A 14,463-nucleotide genomic window follows, 5' to 3' on the forward strand; every position below is an offset into this window, starting at 1 on the left:
ACCTCGGTGAAAACGAACAGACCTCGGTGCAAACAAACAGACCTCGGTGTACATTAACAGACCCGGTCACCCAGGTGAGGTTGGCACTGACGGGGATGCACCACCCGGGACCGGGAGCCCTCGTCCCATCACGCTGCCTCCCCAGCCCGCTCCTCACGGCCCCGGGATGTGTTCAGCCCCTGGGCGGCCGAGCCGAGCTCTTCCAGCCGTTTCCAGCACCGGGGCGCAGGGACAAAACGAGGATCAAGGCAGAAGCCCTGAGACCTGCAGTTTTCACCGGGAGCTTCTGTGGGGAAACAAAGCAGCAGACGTGAGGAATGCAACTGGCCTATTTGCCGGGGCTGCTCTCTGCCTCCGGCACACGGACGTGCCTCGGCTTGTCGTTTCAAGAGCTATTGTTGCTCGGGGCTGGGGGCCTCTTTGTTTCCTTTACCCTTTCTCCAGGCTTGGTCACAGCCCGGTATTAAATTATTCAAATCATCTCGCCGGGCTTCACAGCTGAACAGAGCGAGCAGGCTGCGAAATCCCCAGGGCTCCGGACCTCGGCGGCCAACCCCCAGCCCAGCACCAAGCCCGCCGGGCGGCACCGGTCCCTCCCTGCCTGGGGGGAAAAGTCCCAATATTCGAGCTGGTGACACCCCCAGAACCAGCACTGCTGTGTGAAGCCCCTCGTTAAGCCATAAAACAACCCACCTAACGCCAGCAGGGCAGAGGGGGCTGCCAGCAGCGTGCTGGAACAAGGAGCCTGGCTCTCAGGGCTCCATGTGGCCCTGGGGCAGAAGCATTTTGGTGTCACTGTTGGCAAGGCAAAGGGTGGCAGAACTTCTGTCCCCACCAGCCAGCAGCCCTGGTGAGGCTGGAGCAGGGATCCTTCCTTACGGGGTGTGTTTGGATGCGGTGTGGGCTGAGGGGAGCCCCAAGAAGGGGGCTGTGTGGGTGGAGGGCGAGCACCGCACAGCCACGAGGAATCTTGCTGTAGGAGCTGGTGGTGCCCACAGCTCAGCGCAGGGAGGGAAGACAACAGCCCAGAGGGGCTCCGAGGTGATTTTCCCCAGCCCTGCAATTATCCTGGTGCTCAGGTTGGTCTGGGAGCAGCTACACCTTCCCCTCCGCCGACAGCAGGGCTGCCAGAGCTGTCCCCGTAACCTGCAGCACGAGGCGAGTGCCAAGGCACCGGCAGAGCCTTTGAACACAAGTCAGCTTCCTGGGATAGCAGGGTGTAACCGCCTGAAAAGGCAGCTCCACAAGAAACAAAACGGCAGGGGAAAAACCCATTCACCCACCCTGCCAGGAGCCAAAGAGGGAGGCCGCGTCTGCAGCCAGGACTGCACACGCCTCTCCCGGCTGGACAGGACCTGCTCCCTTCCCCAGCCAGAGCCTGCGAGGCGAAGGAGGGAAGAGCAGGAGACCTGCAGAAATTCATTACCTTTCACATGACAGAGGGATCAGTCGGCTCCTAGCAGAGCCCGGCGAGGTTTCCCTCATTGAAGACGGGAGAGAATCACAAAAAATAATTAGAGAGATTCCATCTCAGCCAGCTTATGAAAGCACCGACTTTATACACAACAGATTGGCAACAGCACAAAGATGGATGTGAAAAGCAAGAGCATTTGCAATGTCAGACAGATCAGAGACAGAAGCTCATCAAAAAATGGCCCAGGGCAGATATGAGTTAAAAAAAGAAAAGGAAAAAAAAAAAAGAAGGAAAGGAAAGGAAAGGAAACGACCCTTCTGGAGATAAAAACCGTAACTCCTGTCTGTGACATGGTGATGTGCCCCCCTCCTGCCTGCAGAAAGGATCCCTGCTGAAAATTCATCATCTCCCTCTAGAGATCTGGGTTAAAAAACTTCCATTAGAGACAATCACTCGCTGTGTTTTGCTGCTTTCCACTAGCTCGGCTGGGAGCCAGCGAGCTGGTCAGCAGCAGGATTTAGGGGCCTGAGGACAAACATCAGCTGGAGGATCCTCAGCTGAGCTCCTGGGGCCACGGGAGGCTGTAATCGGAGAGCTCCGGGCGGCACTTCGGGAGAGCAGCCGCGCTGCACCACACAGGCGTGACGCTGCTCGCGCCGGGTTCGGCCAGCCATGCAGGCCAGGACCCTTGAAAGCGTGCTGAACAGCTCAACCAACGGGCAAAACGCTTTCAGGGGGGGATGGGAAAGGCCAGACTTCTCTAATTAGAAAAGAGGTTTGCACTTAGTCACCCAGTGTAGTGCCTGGGGCTGTAACTCCAGACACTGCTGTGCAAAGGCTGACAGTTCTCTCAGACACCAAGCTGTCAGCCTGGGCTTTGTAACCAGAGACAGCTTCCACAGGGGAAAACAACCTCTGTGCTCACCAGCAGCAGAGGAGAGCCCTTCTGCTTCCACAGGCGCTTCCAACAGGGTGGAGAAGAGCCCCAGTGTGACCCACCGAACGCAGCGCCAGCACTGGGGACGTCTGCCCCACGGCAGGTCCAGTGCCGCGGCTCTCAGGCGCTTCAGGTTCACAACGACCCTCGTCGACGCGATGCGAGACCAGCTCCGGTTCTGTGGGAACCGTCGTCAGGAGCTCCCTGTCGTTGCTGCTCCCTTCTGGGCGCAGGGACACGGGTCCAGCGAGAGGACAGGCATGCTACACGGAGCCCCTGCACCCGCACGGCGAGGCTGGGTGCTGCCCCGCTCGCCTCCAGCTCACTGAGGAGGTGACTCTTCCACGGCAGCTGAAACACAAAAGCAGCACCATGAATAAGCCCTAAGCCACCACTTGATGAAGCTGCAGCAAGCAGTGTCCTGCAGCAACAGATGAGCAATGCAAACCCTGCCCTGCTGCCCCTGGAAGTGGCAGTGGCAGAGCCCGAGCAGGAGGAAATATCTTGAGGCTCGCGCCTTTCTCCTCCTCTCCAGCACGCCTGGCTTCTCCCAGCTATTCCAGGCCTGTGTTTGCAGTGGGATTGAGAAAAGGGTGCAGCAGCAGTCTCACAATAAAGCGGGCATGAGTCCAAGCCAGTCAAAAACAGCGCTGGCCACATGGGAGGAAACCGCAGAGCGGTGCACAACTGCCGCCCCAAAGGTGGAGCGCGGCTCGCCAGTGCCAGCACCTCTCCCTGCTCACGGCCAGACCTGAAAGTGGCTGTACCATCAAAAGTGTCACCAGCCCGGGCTCCCTCTGGAGAGGTTTCCAAGGGACTGAGCTGTGCGAAAGCCCGAAGTGAGAACTTAAGCCCTGGTGCTGAATCCTGCAGCTGAGCCTGCGCCTCTACGTGCTCAGCCCCTGCCGTGCTGCAGGTGGGAGCCCACAACCCAGCTGCCCGGAGCGCAGCGTGACTCCAGCACGGGAAGAGGGGTGCAGCTTGTAGCATTTTGCTCCCACGGCAAATTCCCTGCTTGTTCCTGAGCCCGGGGACTTGGCTGTCCCCCGTCCCCTTCACGGCAGCACGCATCACGTGAGAGCTCGGCACTCATCGCAGGAATGGGACCGATTCCGCTGCGCTGGGGCAACCAGCGGGCCTCCTCCCCTCGGGGGTGTAATTAGCCTCCTTGAAATGGGCTGGGGCTGGGATCCCTCAGCCCAGCGCCGAGGCCATAATCAGCCCGGCAGAGGAGGAAGAAAGGCCCCCTCCAGCAGTCTGGGCCAGGCTCCCATCGTACGCCCAGGCAACGGAAGGGCAGGGTGATGCCATGGGCACGTTTTAACCACGCAGCGATGCCGCCTTTGGCCTCAGCAGAGAGCAACCACAAAACCATCGCTATCTTTTCCAAACCACAATGGAGAGCCAGCAGCCAAAACGACGCCTCAAATCTCAGCTTCTTATTTCAGCAGCAGCAATTAGAGAGCTGCTCTTTTTGGATACCCGGGGGACCGCCGGCACGCCGGCTCCCCACCAGCTGCAGCCTGGCCAGCCCACCTGTCTGGGAGCGCGTGAGACAGCCTCCGCCACCCCCCTGCTCCCCCAGTCCGGGGGAAGCAGCAGTGTCACAGGGTGGTGGGGCAGAAGGGGAATATTTCTGCACTTTGCGTTATTTCTGTTCCTCTAGAGGGACAGGAATAATACATAGCTATGTGCCAGGGTTGCTCGGTAGAGCTCTGGGCACAAAGCATTGCGTCTGGCTGGGCCCTCACGGCAGGAATCTCAGCAGCAAAGCCTCTACTCACGCTTTACGGCCAGCAGAGTGTTCCCGTGGCAGCAGGCTACGGAGGTCACCAGGTACGGATGCGTCTCCTCCAGCTGCACAGGCCTCGGTGCTCCTGTCTCCTCGTCCTTCCTGCCCAAGCGTCCCCTGGCTCCTTTCCCCCAGGTGCACACCTCGCCATCTGCAGAGGGACAGACCTGGCTGCACGCAGGGCTCCCGGTGGCCTTCACCAGGCAACAGCCTCCCGTCCACCTGGAGCTTTCTCCTGCCTCGACCGGCAACGTGGACTCCAGGCACTGGAAAGTCAGGGCCTGCTGCAGCCCAGCACGCGGGGGCTTCAGCCTCACCTGCTCCGATGGCCACGGTGAAGGCGTCCCCACAAGCCACCACGGTGATCTTCATGGCCTGGAGCCCCACGACCAGGTGGGGCACGCGACTGTTGCGGCAGGAGTTGGTGCCCAGCTGCCCGTGCTGGTTGCTCCCAAAGGTGTAACACTGGCCAGAAGCTGACAACAGAGACAGGAGAAACAAACGGGAGTCACCCGAGGATGCACAGAACCCCTTTGCTCTCTACCACGCTGAGCATCCTACTCCGCAGAGCTCCAGCACTGGGAGCAGGGTGTCTCTTGAGCCTCTTTTAGGCTTTTATCTACAAGAAAGGGAGGCAGGAGGAAGAGAGAGGAAACGCAGCCCCCTCTCCGGGGTCTGGGCACACGCGCCTCACCTGTGACCGCAGCGGAGTGCGCCGTACCGATGTCAGCGCACACAATTGGCTCTTGGTTCAAGGGGGCTGACTGGGCACACGTGAACACGGTGGCCTCTTCCACCTGGTCCTCTGGGGAAGGTTCTTCCGCCGATCTGATCTGGTCTAGGCCCAGCTTGTTACACCTGCGAAGAGGAAAGGGCAGCTCAGAGCTGGCTGAATCCAGCGTCAAATCCTGCCCTAGCATAACTGCACCCCCCAGCAGCGAGACGCTGGGGAGCAGCATCACACGGAGATGTCTTCTGGATGCCCTTGCTCCATCTTTGTGATGGACGCAGCAAGGGCCTGAGGAAGCTGTAAGGCAGGCCCTGAGGTCTCTCAGACCCTCGCTTCCCCTACCTGTTGCTCCCGCAAGCAAGAATCTGGTTCTTCACTGTGAGGACCATGGAGGAATCAATGCCACAGATAACCCGCTGAGCCTCGTGCTCTGGTGGGACTGCTACCTGCTGGGGGGAGTTATGGCACTCCAGGGTGCCCAGCCCAAGCCGACCTGGCAGGAGGAACAAAGCAGGACACAGCTGACAGCAACGCACAAACTGAGCACACCCCCACGAGCCACTGCATCGACGGGGCTGCCCGCAAGAGCCCAGCCGGGGACCCATCACCACGAAAGGCAGCGAAACCCCGAGCACGGGGGCCCTGGTGTGCAGTGAGGCAGCTGCGACTCGTCCACACCCACCTCGCCTGGCACATCTGGAGCGGACTGCATGCAAGCAGGGCCAGCGAGGGGAGTGGGAGCAGGCAACGGGAAGCACGAGCCCCGTTTGGCTCAGCAGAGCTCTTCTTACCATTATCCCCCCTGCCCCAGGCAAACACTTCCCGTTCGTTGGAAACTGCCAGGACGTGGGACGCGCCACAGGCCACCTGCACCATCTCGTAGCCCAGCAGGGCCTCCACGATCTTGGGCTGGCAAGGGAAGAGCAGCAGCCGTCAGCCGAGACCTCCCAGCCCGCCCGGCTGCTCCCATCCCTCCCACCCTGCCCCCCCCAGCCCCAGCGCAGCGCTGGCAGCATCCCAGTTTTCATCCAACACAAACACCGGAGAATTTCTTTTTTTTTTTTTTTGGTTCCAAACAGCCTTCAAAGGGTTTTAAGAGACTACGTGCACGCAGCGCAGAAGATAATGCAAACATCTCTGGGGCGGAAGAAAGCAGCCAGCACAACGGTTTGGAGAGGGAAGAGGTTCAGCCGAAGGGCTGGGATTCGCCCCCCTGCCCGTGCGGGGAGTGCCAGGGGCTGTTAACGCACGCTCTGAGCAGGCAGGGGCTTGGTGCAGGATGCGTTGGCTGAAAGGCTCTTGTGCAGAGGAGCCGTGAGCCACCGCCACGTATTCGTTAGGGCGTGGGGAGACCGGGATCTCCACGGTTCGTCCAGCCCCTGCTGTGACCTGCTGTTAGATCTGACACCTCGCCGCAGCAAGCCTCATTCTCATTATGTGCCCGAAGTGAAAAGCGCCATTTGCTGGGAGCTGGCTGCTGCTCCCACTTGGTCTCCCCCCAGCAATAAACACCGAGCAGCTCAGCTCCGGACGGAGCGAGGCACAAATGAGCCAGCTGACCAGAGAGACAAATGGCACCAGTCCCCGGGCTCGGCTGGAAGCCATCGGCTGCTGCCACATCCGAGGGCAGGCAAGGAAGAAGCTGGAAGGGAACAAGAGCCCCTCAGCCCCGGCGCTCGGAGCCAATCGGAAACACACAGCTCTTCTTTAAATACTGGCTCTTTTGAAAAATAACTTTTCTCAGTGAACCCTGGCAGCTGCAGGCCAAGAGTGAAGCAGGCAGGTGTGTGATTGGAGGCAGGCTCCAAGCTGGGCGCCTGCCAACAGCAACCACAAGGCAGCTCTTGACTTCCCCCGCGCTCAAAGGGATCATTGTGTAGGGGGGGGGGGTGGCTGGAGAGAAAGAGAGAGGCAGGTTGGGCCTTTTAAAACCCGCAGCAACGAGGAGAGGAGGGGGAGGGTTGCGGATGCCAGAGCACGCCCGGGATGCACGCCCCTGGAGCTGGGATGAGCCCCGCGCATCTCACGTGGCGGAGAAAGCGCAATCCGTCCCCTGCCCTGGGGGAGCAGCGGGCCCGGCGCCTCCGCAACGAACCTGGCTGACGTCCGTGAAGCTTCCGTGCCCCAAACAGCCGTTGCTGCCGCTGCCGAAAGTCATGATTATCCCCCGGTCTGGGAAGGCAGAAAGAAGTGGTGTGAGCGGTACGCGTGACGCCCCGCGAGGCGCACACGCAGCCCGCGGGGGACTGGCTCTGCTCGGACCCGCTGTGACTCACAACGTGCTGGGGGGGCCCCCCGCGGCCTTCAGCAAGCTTCCAGGGAGCAGCGGCCTCGATGCGCTGCAGCAGCTCGTAAAGCAAACATCGGATGATAGGGGAGCACCGAGATAACATTATTGCAGCTGTGTACGCAGGAGCTGCTAGCTCCACGGCCTGTCGAGGTGTTAAATACACAGAGCTGCTCGCCGAGCAGCCACCCAGCAGAGCGGTGGCAGGAAAACACCACGGGGAGGGAGGACAAACACATGCTTACGGAGTTTGCCAGCTGCATATCTGTCATCTACTGCCCTGATCCCCAGCAGAAGGGCAAACGGGGCTCCCAAAGGACCCCCGGGGAGGGCTTTGCTCCCCAGGCATGGCCTCAGGCTGGTGCTCATGCTCTCCTCCCAACCAGAAAGCCTTGTGGCCCGCTTTTACAGGGCGTCAGACCCTGCCTTCCTGCAGCTGAGGACAATCAGCCCCCCAGGAGCTCACAGGAACCCTTCGTGCTGACTTGTTGTTGCAGTGCCAGTCACTGCCTGTGTCCGTGTCACACTCGCGCAGTACGTGACAGAGAATGAACTTCCCAGACATTCCTCACGCTCCAGGCCCCACTGCTCGGGCCATTTCTGGCTTCAGGTGACACCGCTGCAGGCAGGACGACAAACTGAATGCATTTATTGCCTTCCCCATACCAGACGGACCTTTGGGACTAGCGTCACATCACGTGAGGTCCTGTGATTCATGCCTGACCCCACCTGATGCTACACGGCATGCCACAGAGCCCTTCATTTCATCCCAGCCCAGTGCATCTCCCGGTTCTGCTCTGAGCAGGTAGCCCAGGCTGTCACCCTGCGTTTGTAAGCCAGCACCAAACCAGGCTGGGACTCATCTGGGACTCATCCAGGCACCAAACCAGGCAGTCCCGGCACTCATCCAGGCAAAGGCGCGCGGCAGCAGCTCACCTGTGAGACAGGCAGTGAAGAGATCGCCGCAGGACACGTGTTTGATGGTCACGCCAGACTGGCCCTCCAGAAAACGGGACACAAACTGGGGCTGCAGCTGCTCGGTGGCTCCCGGCAGAGAGGGGCCTCCTGCAGCGCCCATGGGGGGAGCCTGGAGAGGAGAAGCCACGTGCACCACGAGATGGGTAGGAGAACCGAGATGGGCCCCTTCCCACGGTGACATCCACGTCCTGCACTAGACTGTGGTCTGGGGGACGCAGGGCCAGGATCTGTGCGGTGAGGGGAAGTTTCTCCTCCTCAGAAACCGCACCTCCGAGCCCTCCACGGCCACCGCCCGCCCCAGGTTCCCCGCGGCTCACCTCCCACATGATGAGGCGCCCCGATTTGGTGACCCCGGCCTTCTGCGTCCTGCCAGCAGACACCTGCACCACTTCGGTGTTGAGCATGGGCAGGCGGAGCGGGGTGGTGATGCCGCTCCCCCAGGTGTAGATGGACGACAGGGGAGGGGGGATTCCCGTCCTGGCTGAGCCACCTCGAACGCCTGCGGGTCAAACAGAAACCATCGAGTTAAGGCTCCTTCCTCTCTTCCCACAGGAGAAGTACCCTGGCCAGCCTCGGTGCCCCCACAGCTGCCTGCCAGCAGGGCCTGAGCAGCTCAGTGCTTCGGTCCAGCGCTGGCAAGGAGCTCGCTGCCAGGGCTGAGGAAACAGAGGGGAACAGCTCCTTGTGTTTTATCCCAGAAACGAGGGAAGCAGCAGCACGACAGCTCTCGCTAATTGTTGCCAGTGCCTGCTGCGCAGCCCCGCGTCGGGACTTCCTCCCTTAGCACCCCCATGGCTGGGTCCAGCCTTTACAGCAGGAGCTGCAGGAACTTGAATCAGGGCTCAGGGGAGGTGATGTTTCTTACTGTCCTCTCTCCTGAGGTTCGAGTGCCTCTCTGACCCCCCGACATCCAAAGAAGAGGGTTTTTTTTGAAAGCCCCATGCCAGGACTCACCCCTCGGCCTGGCGCTGCTCACTCGTCCCCCCGTCCGGCCGTGGGTCACTGTTGGAACCGGAGCCAAGGGCTTTTCAGGCCTGCCAAACCAAAACCCAGTCCTTACCGCCAGCTCAGTGCCACCACGCGAGTTCTGGGCAGACCTACAGCAGACACCACAGCTGACTAGCTCACACAACTGCCTCGGCAGGTGCTTTAAGCCACCTGAGAAAGGGAAGTCAGTGTCAATGTGCTTCCCCCCAAGCTCCCAGCTCTCTGCTACCGCCACGACGAGCCCACACCTGCTGCGGCCACAAGCCACAGGGCCTGCAGCAGCTGCACGTTGGGTACCGCAGCAGAACGGCATGGGGACAGCTCTCTGTGGAGCTTGTAACATAGGCAGTGAGCTGGTCTGACGTGTTGTGAGCTGTGGCTGCCCCTCCCGAGGGACGCAGACGTGGCAGGACCACTCGCCTCCTCATCTTAACGCTGCCCACGTCGGTGTAGAGGTTGAGGAGGGGGCGAATGCAGATGGCCTGGGCCATGATCTCGTTCAGCTGGGGCCGCTTGGAAGGGTCCAGGTTCAGCATGCTGAGGATGAGCTGGCGCAGGTCGGGGCTGTACCTATCCGATATTGGGGCAAACGTCCCGCTCATGATCTTCAACACTAAGGCAGGGAGATTCTGAGAGAAAACGAGAGAGAGACGTACAGTGGCTGGGCAGGCAGAGGCGAGGCCAAGGCGTAAGATGCTCTCAGCACTGCCCTCTGCCTTCACACTGCCAGGCGCAGTGAGGAGAGCGAACCAAGCACGCATTTTCACCTCTGTAAGAGACCACGGCTCCCCGCACCGCATGCGAACCGTATCTGTCTTACCGCAGCTTCAAACGCTCTCTTGAGGCTGGCAAGTTCGTACAGCACACAGCCCAAAGCCCAGATATCGCTCTTCTGGTTGTAAGGCTTCCCTTCGCAGAGCTCTGGGGAGATGTAGCACGGAGTTCCCACAACCTGAAAGGGATGGAGAAATCTACAGCGATGCTGGGAAAGGCAGGAAGGCGGAAAGAGAACAGCTTGATTTGCAGCCCAGGGCACTGACTGGCCAGAGCACCAAAGCTTAGGGGAGCTGGGTGTTTGTTCCCCGGTGTCAATGTCTGGCTGACAATCTCAGTAAAAAAATATGAGGATTTGCCTTCCTGGAGGCCTCCCTTGCACATACAGAGATTACTTCTAATTTCGCTCCTATTCACCTGAGAGAATCGAAGCCCAGAGCAATAAGCATGATATAAACGCCCAGCCAGGTTTGACCAGGTAGGGAACGATACCAAAATCTCAAACACAGAGAGGAGATTAAGGCAAGACAGGATGGAGGGGCACTGGCAGGAATTCAGTTGCCAGGTGTGTGTCTGATGAGCCTGCAAACACCATCCCTTCGAGCGGCAACAGGAGAAGCTCAACTGACTCTCACCAGCAGGCTCAGACACCCCATCCTCTCCTCTCCTAGGCTCAGGCAAGCAGCTCTTTCTCACTTTTCTGCAGCCTACAGAACCACAACAAATTCGGGCACAAAGCTATCAGCCTGTACAAACTCCAAGGAGTTGTGTGACCTACTGCAAGTATCCTGCCTCCAACCTTACTCCTACAGCAGCTTCCCAAAGACCATCGCGAGCCAAGCCCAGCGTTTCCAGCCTGCTGCCGTGGCGGTAAGCAGCTCCCCTGCGAGGCCAGGCCACCCACCGTGTAGGCTTTGCTCTTGCTGCTCAGGATTTTGGAGATGCCGAAGTCCCCGATCTTGACAATCATGCGGTGCTTGTCCAAGAGGATGTTCTGTGTCTTCAGGTCGCGGTGCAGGATCTGCTTGGTGTGCACGTGGTGAAGAGCCAGGAGGATCTGCACGAAGAAGTGCAGGATGGTGTCTTCATCCAGCAAGGAGTTGCAGCGCTTGTGAATAAACTCCGCCAGCGTGCCCCCTGCAAAGAACAACCAAGGGCTGTCAGCAAGGGTGGCCGCACAGGGCAGCACGAGCCCAGCCTAAAAATCGGGGGATTTAGGCACAGCATCTTAACGAGGCAAGCGCATGGGAAAGAACGCGTCCTGGTGGGACATGTGGCACGTTCTCTCCGTGCTCCCGAGACCGTGCGGAGAACAGTGGCAGCACAGTTGGTGGGATGAAGAAACAGCGGGAGAGAAGTCGCTGTTGACATCTTGTCAAAGGCAGCAGGAAAAAGGAACACGAAAATTACAGCTCGTGGAGCCCTGTCAGGACACAAACCTCGATGGCAGAACAAGATAAGCCTGTTCTGCAGACGAAAATTCTTGCAGTCCAAGAGGCCACGTGGCACTGAGAGGCCCCTATCAAGAAGGGGAGGTCTCGATTCAGGTTTCCTGTGAAACCTTTAACAAACTCATGCAAACGTTGAGTTAATCTTATGCTCCAAGGCAAGTCTCGTTAGAAATCACATCTTCCCACACAGATTGGTGGGACCAACAGCGTGGCCAAGAGCTGACAAAGGGAAGCATAAGTGAAACCCAAACCCAGGGCAGATGGTGGAGCACTTATCATCGGCAGGGGTGTCAGAAATCTCTTTGTATCTGTTAGGAGTAGCAGGCATAAGGCGTGTAAGCACAGAAACACAGAGTGGCTGGGGGTTGGCAGGGACCTGCGGAGGTCCTCATGTCCACCCCCTGCTCAGGCAGGGCCAGCTAGAGACGATTGCCCAGGCCCACAACCAGATGGCTTCCAAGGATCTCCAGGGAGGGCGACTCCGGCACCTCTCTGGGCAACCCGTGCCAGCGCTCAGCCACTTGGCTCTTGGTCAGCTTGGCGCCCACCAGGACCCACAGATGCTTCTCGGGAAAAATATATAACAGCCGTATCTGCTCTAGAAGGCCTCGTTTGCAGTCCTGGGGGGTTCTGGAGGACAACGTGAGGCCACAGCAGACGGACCCAAGGCGAGCTGAATGCTCGGCGTCCCCTGGAGCTGCTCGAGGGGCGAGCGGGGCCCACCTGGGGCGTACTCCATGGCGATCATGAGGGCCTTGTCCTCCAGGAAGTTCTCGTAGTACTCGATGACGTTGGGGTGGCTGAGCAGCTTGAGCACCTGGCACTCGTTCTGCGCCGCCAGCCGCTCGTCCTTGCTCATCTGCTCCACGGGGATCTGCTTCAGGATGACCAGCTTCTGGTCGGCCTTGCGCAGGCACAGGTGGACGATGCTGCGGGGACACAGGGACAGGGCGCCCTTGGGTGACACGCGGGGCCTGGGGGCTGCCGCGTTGCCGTGGCAACGGGGACTGCATGGCAACCCCTTCCCCATCGGGGGGGGGGGTGCCACGTTCCCCCCCTCCCGTTACCATGGAAACAGCCAGGGTCAGCCCCCCCCCGGGTGCCACACTCACCCCGCGTTGCCATGGCAACGGGGCCCGGAGCCTTGTTGCCATGGTAACGAGGCCTGCGGCCTACTACCCCGCGGTGCCAGCGGCCTGCCGCCCCCCCCGCCCCCCACCCCCGGAGCCCCCCGCTCCGCCCGGAGCCCCCCTCAGCCGCCAGCCGTCCCCCCTCACCCGAAGGCCCCTCTCCCCACCACCCGGATCCGTTCGTATTTCTCCATCGCTCCCCCCTGCAGGCCCAGGCCCCTCCCGTTTCCATGGAGACACTTCCGGGTTCCCCTACGGTGGCCGCAGACGGACAAAACTCCCCGGACCGCGCCCGTCCCCCCCCCCCCCCCCCGTTGTAGGGCCGTTATATGGCCACGGAATCCCCCCGGCGGCTCCTCACCGCTCCCCACCCCACCGGGGTGCCCCCTCCCGGCTGTCCGGTGCCCCCATCCCCTCCCTGCCGCCGCCCCAAGCCAGCTTTGCCCCCACTGGGACCCCCCTCGGCCGGCCCTTGGGGGGGGTCTCTGGTACCGGGGGGGGTCCTCGCCCTGCAGCCAGGGGGGGCCGCCCCTGCCCCAAAGAGGGGCACAGGGACAGCGGTGGCACTGCCCTCCCCCAGGCCATGCCGTGTGGCCGTGCTGCCATCTAGCGACACCCAGCACAGCGAGATGGGGGTGGGGGGGGACCCCAGAGACCCCCTGAAGAGGCCAGGGGTGGCTGGGGGCGAGGTGGCAGCGCTGGGACACCGGGGGGGGGGGGGGGGGGGGGGCTCTGGGACACGCACACAGTGCCTGGCACAGATGTGTAACGCCCTGTGGGTGGGCGACGCCTGGTGCACACGGAAGGGGCCTCAAAGCCCCCCCAGCCCCAGCCCCCCGCCATGGGCAGGGTGCCCCCCACCACATCAGGGTGCCCAAGGTCCCGTCCGGCCTGGCCTTGGGCACCTCAGGGATGGGGCAGCCACAGCTCCTCTGGGCAGCCTGCACCAGGCCTCGCCGCCCTCACCGTGAGGAATTTCCTCCTAATGGCTAGCTTGAATCCGTTCCCGTTGAGTTTAACGCCATTCCCTTGCCCTGTCATCATCTACCTGAGTAGAGAGTCCTCCTCTGTCTTTTTTATAAGGCCTCTCTAGGTATTGAAAGGCTGCAGTGAGGTCTCCCTGAAGCCTTCTCTTCATCAGACATTTAATGGCTGATGCATACACACACACACACATGCAATGCCCAGCACGGCCACAGAATGGCTGATACACGCACACACATGTGCAATGCACAGCATGGATATGGGACATGGAAAGGCCAATGCACACACACAGACATGTGCAATACCCAGCATGCAAAGGCCAATGTACACAAACGTGCAATGCCCAGCATGGTCATGGAAAGGCTGATGCACACACACAGAATACCCAGCATGGATGTGCAATGGCTGATGCACACACATGTGCAATGCACAACATGGACGTGCAATGGCCAATACGTGCATGCACACAGGCAATACATGCAATGCCCAGCAGGGACAAAGAATGGCTGATGCATGCACACACACGTGCAATGCCCAGCACAGACATGGAATGGCTGATGTGCACACATACACGCAATGCACAACGTGAACATGCAATGGCCAATGTATACACACACACGTGCAATGCGCAGCATAGATGTGCAATGGCCGATGCATGCACACACGTGTGCAATGTTTGGCACAGACATGCAATAACCAATGCACAGACACGTGTGCAATGTCCAGCATAGACATGCAACGGGCAATGCATGCACACACGTGCAATGCCTGGCACGGACATGCAATAGCCGATGCACAGACACGTGTGCAATGTCCAGCACAGATGTGCAACGCCCAGCACAGACGTGCAACGCCCAATACATGCACACACACACACGTGCAATGCCCAGCACGGACGTGCGACGCCCAGCATGGATGTGCAATGGCTGACGCATGCACACACGTGTGCGATGCCCAGCATAGCCGTGCAACGCCCAGCACGGCCACGCACCGCCCAAC

At 60.3% G+C, this 14,463-nt stretch overlaps 1 protein-coding gene across 2 annotated transcripts; it reads right to left on the reverse strand.

The window, feature by feature from the left end:
• Positions 1–1,530: 1,530 nt before the first annotated feature.
• NEK8 (NIMA related kinase 8) lies at positions 1,531–12,773 on the reverse strand (the record flags this gene model as incomplete). 2 transcript variants are annotated; one of them, XM_083806696.1, is made up of 15 exons in its annotated part: positions 1,531–2,702; positions 4,136–4,294; positions 4,461–4,619; positions 4,838–5,001; positions 5,216–5,366; positions 5,665–5,782; positions 6,969–7,045; positions 8,097–8,247; positions 8,456–8,637; positions 9,093–9,172; positions 9,546–9,754; positions 9,946–10,077; positions 10,804–11,036; positions 12,074–12,279; positions 12,628–12,773. In XM_083806696.1, 15 exons carry the CDS (start codon positions 12,672–12,674, stop codon positions 2,674–2,676), a joined length of 2,097 nt encoding a protein of 698 aa, XP_083662822.1. In that variant the 3' UTR covers positions 1,531–2,673. The 2 variants fall into 2 exon arrangements, with proteins under 2 accessions (XP_083662822.1, XP_083662821.1); XM_083806695.1 differs by having other exon boundaries at positions 12,648–12,712.
• Between the last annotated feature and the right edge of the window lie 1,690 nt (positions 12,774–14,463).

Source organism: Anser anser (assembly GCF_964211835.1).
Source record: "Anser anser genome assembly, chromosome: 20".
Taxonomy (NCBI): domain Eukaryota; kingdom Metazoa; phylum Chordata; class Aves; order Anseriformes; family Anatidae; genus Anser; species Anser anser.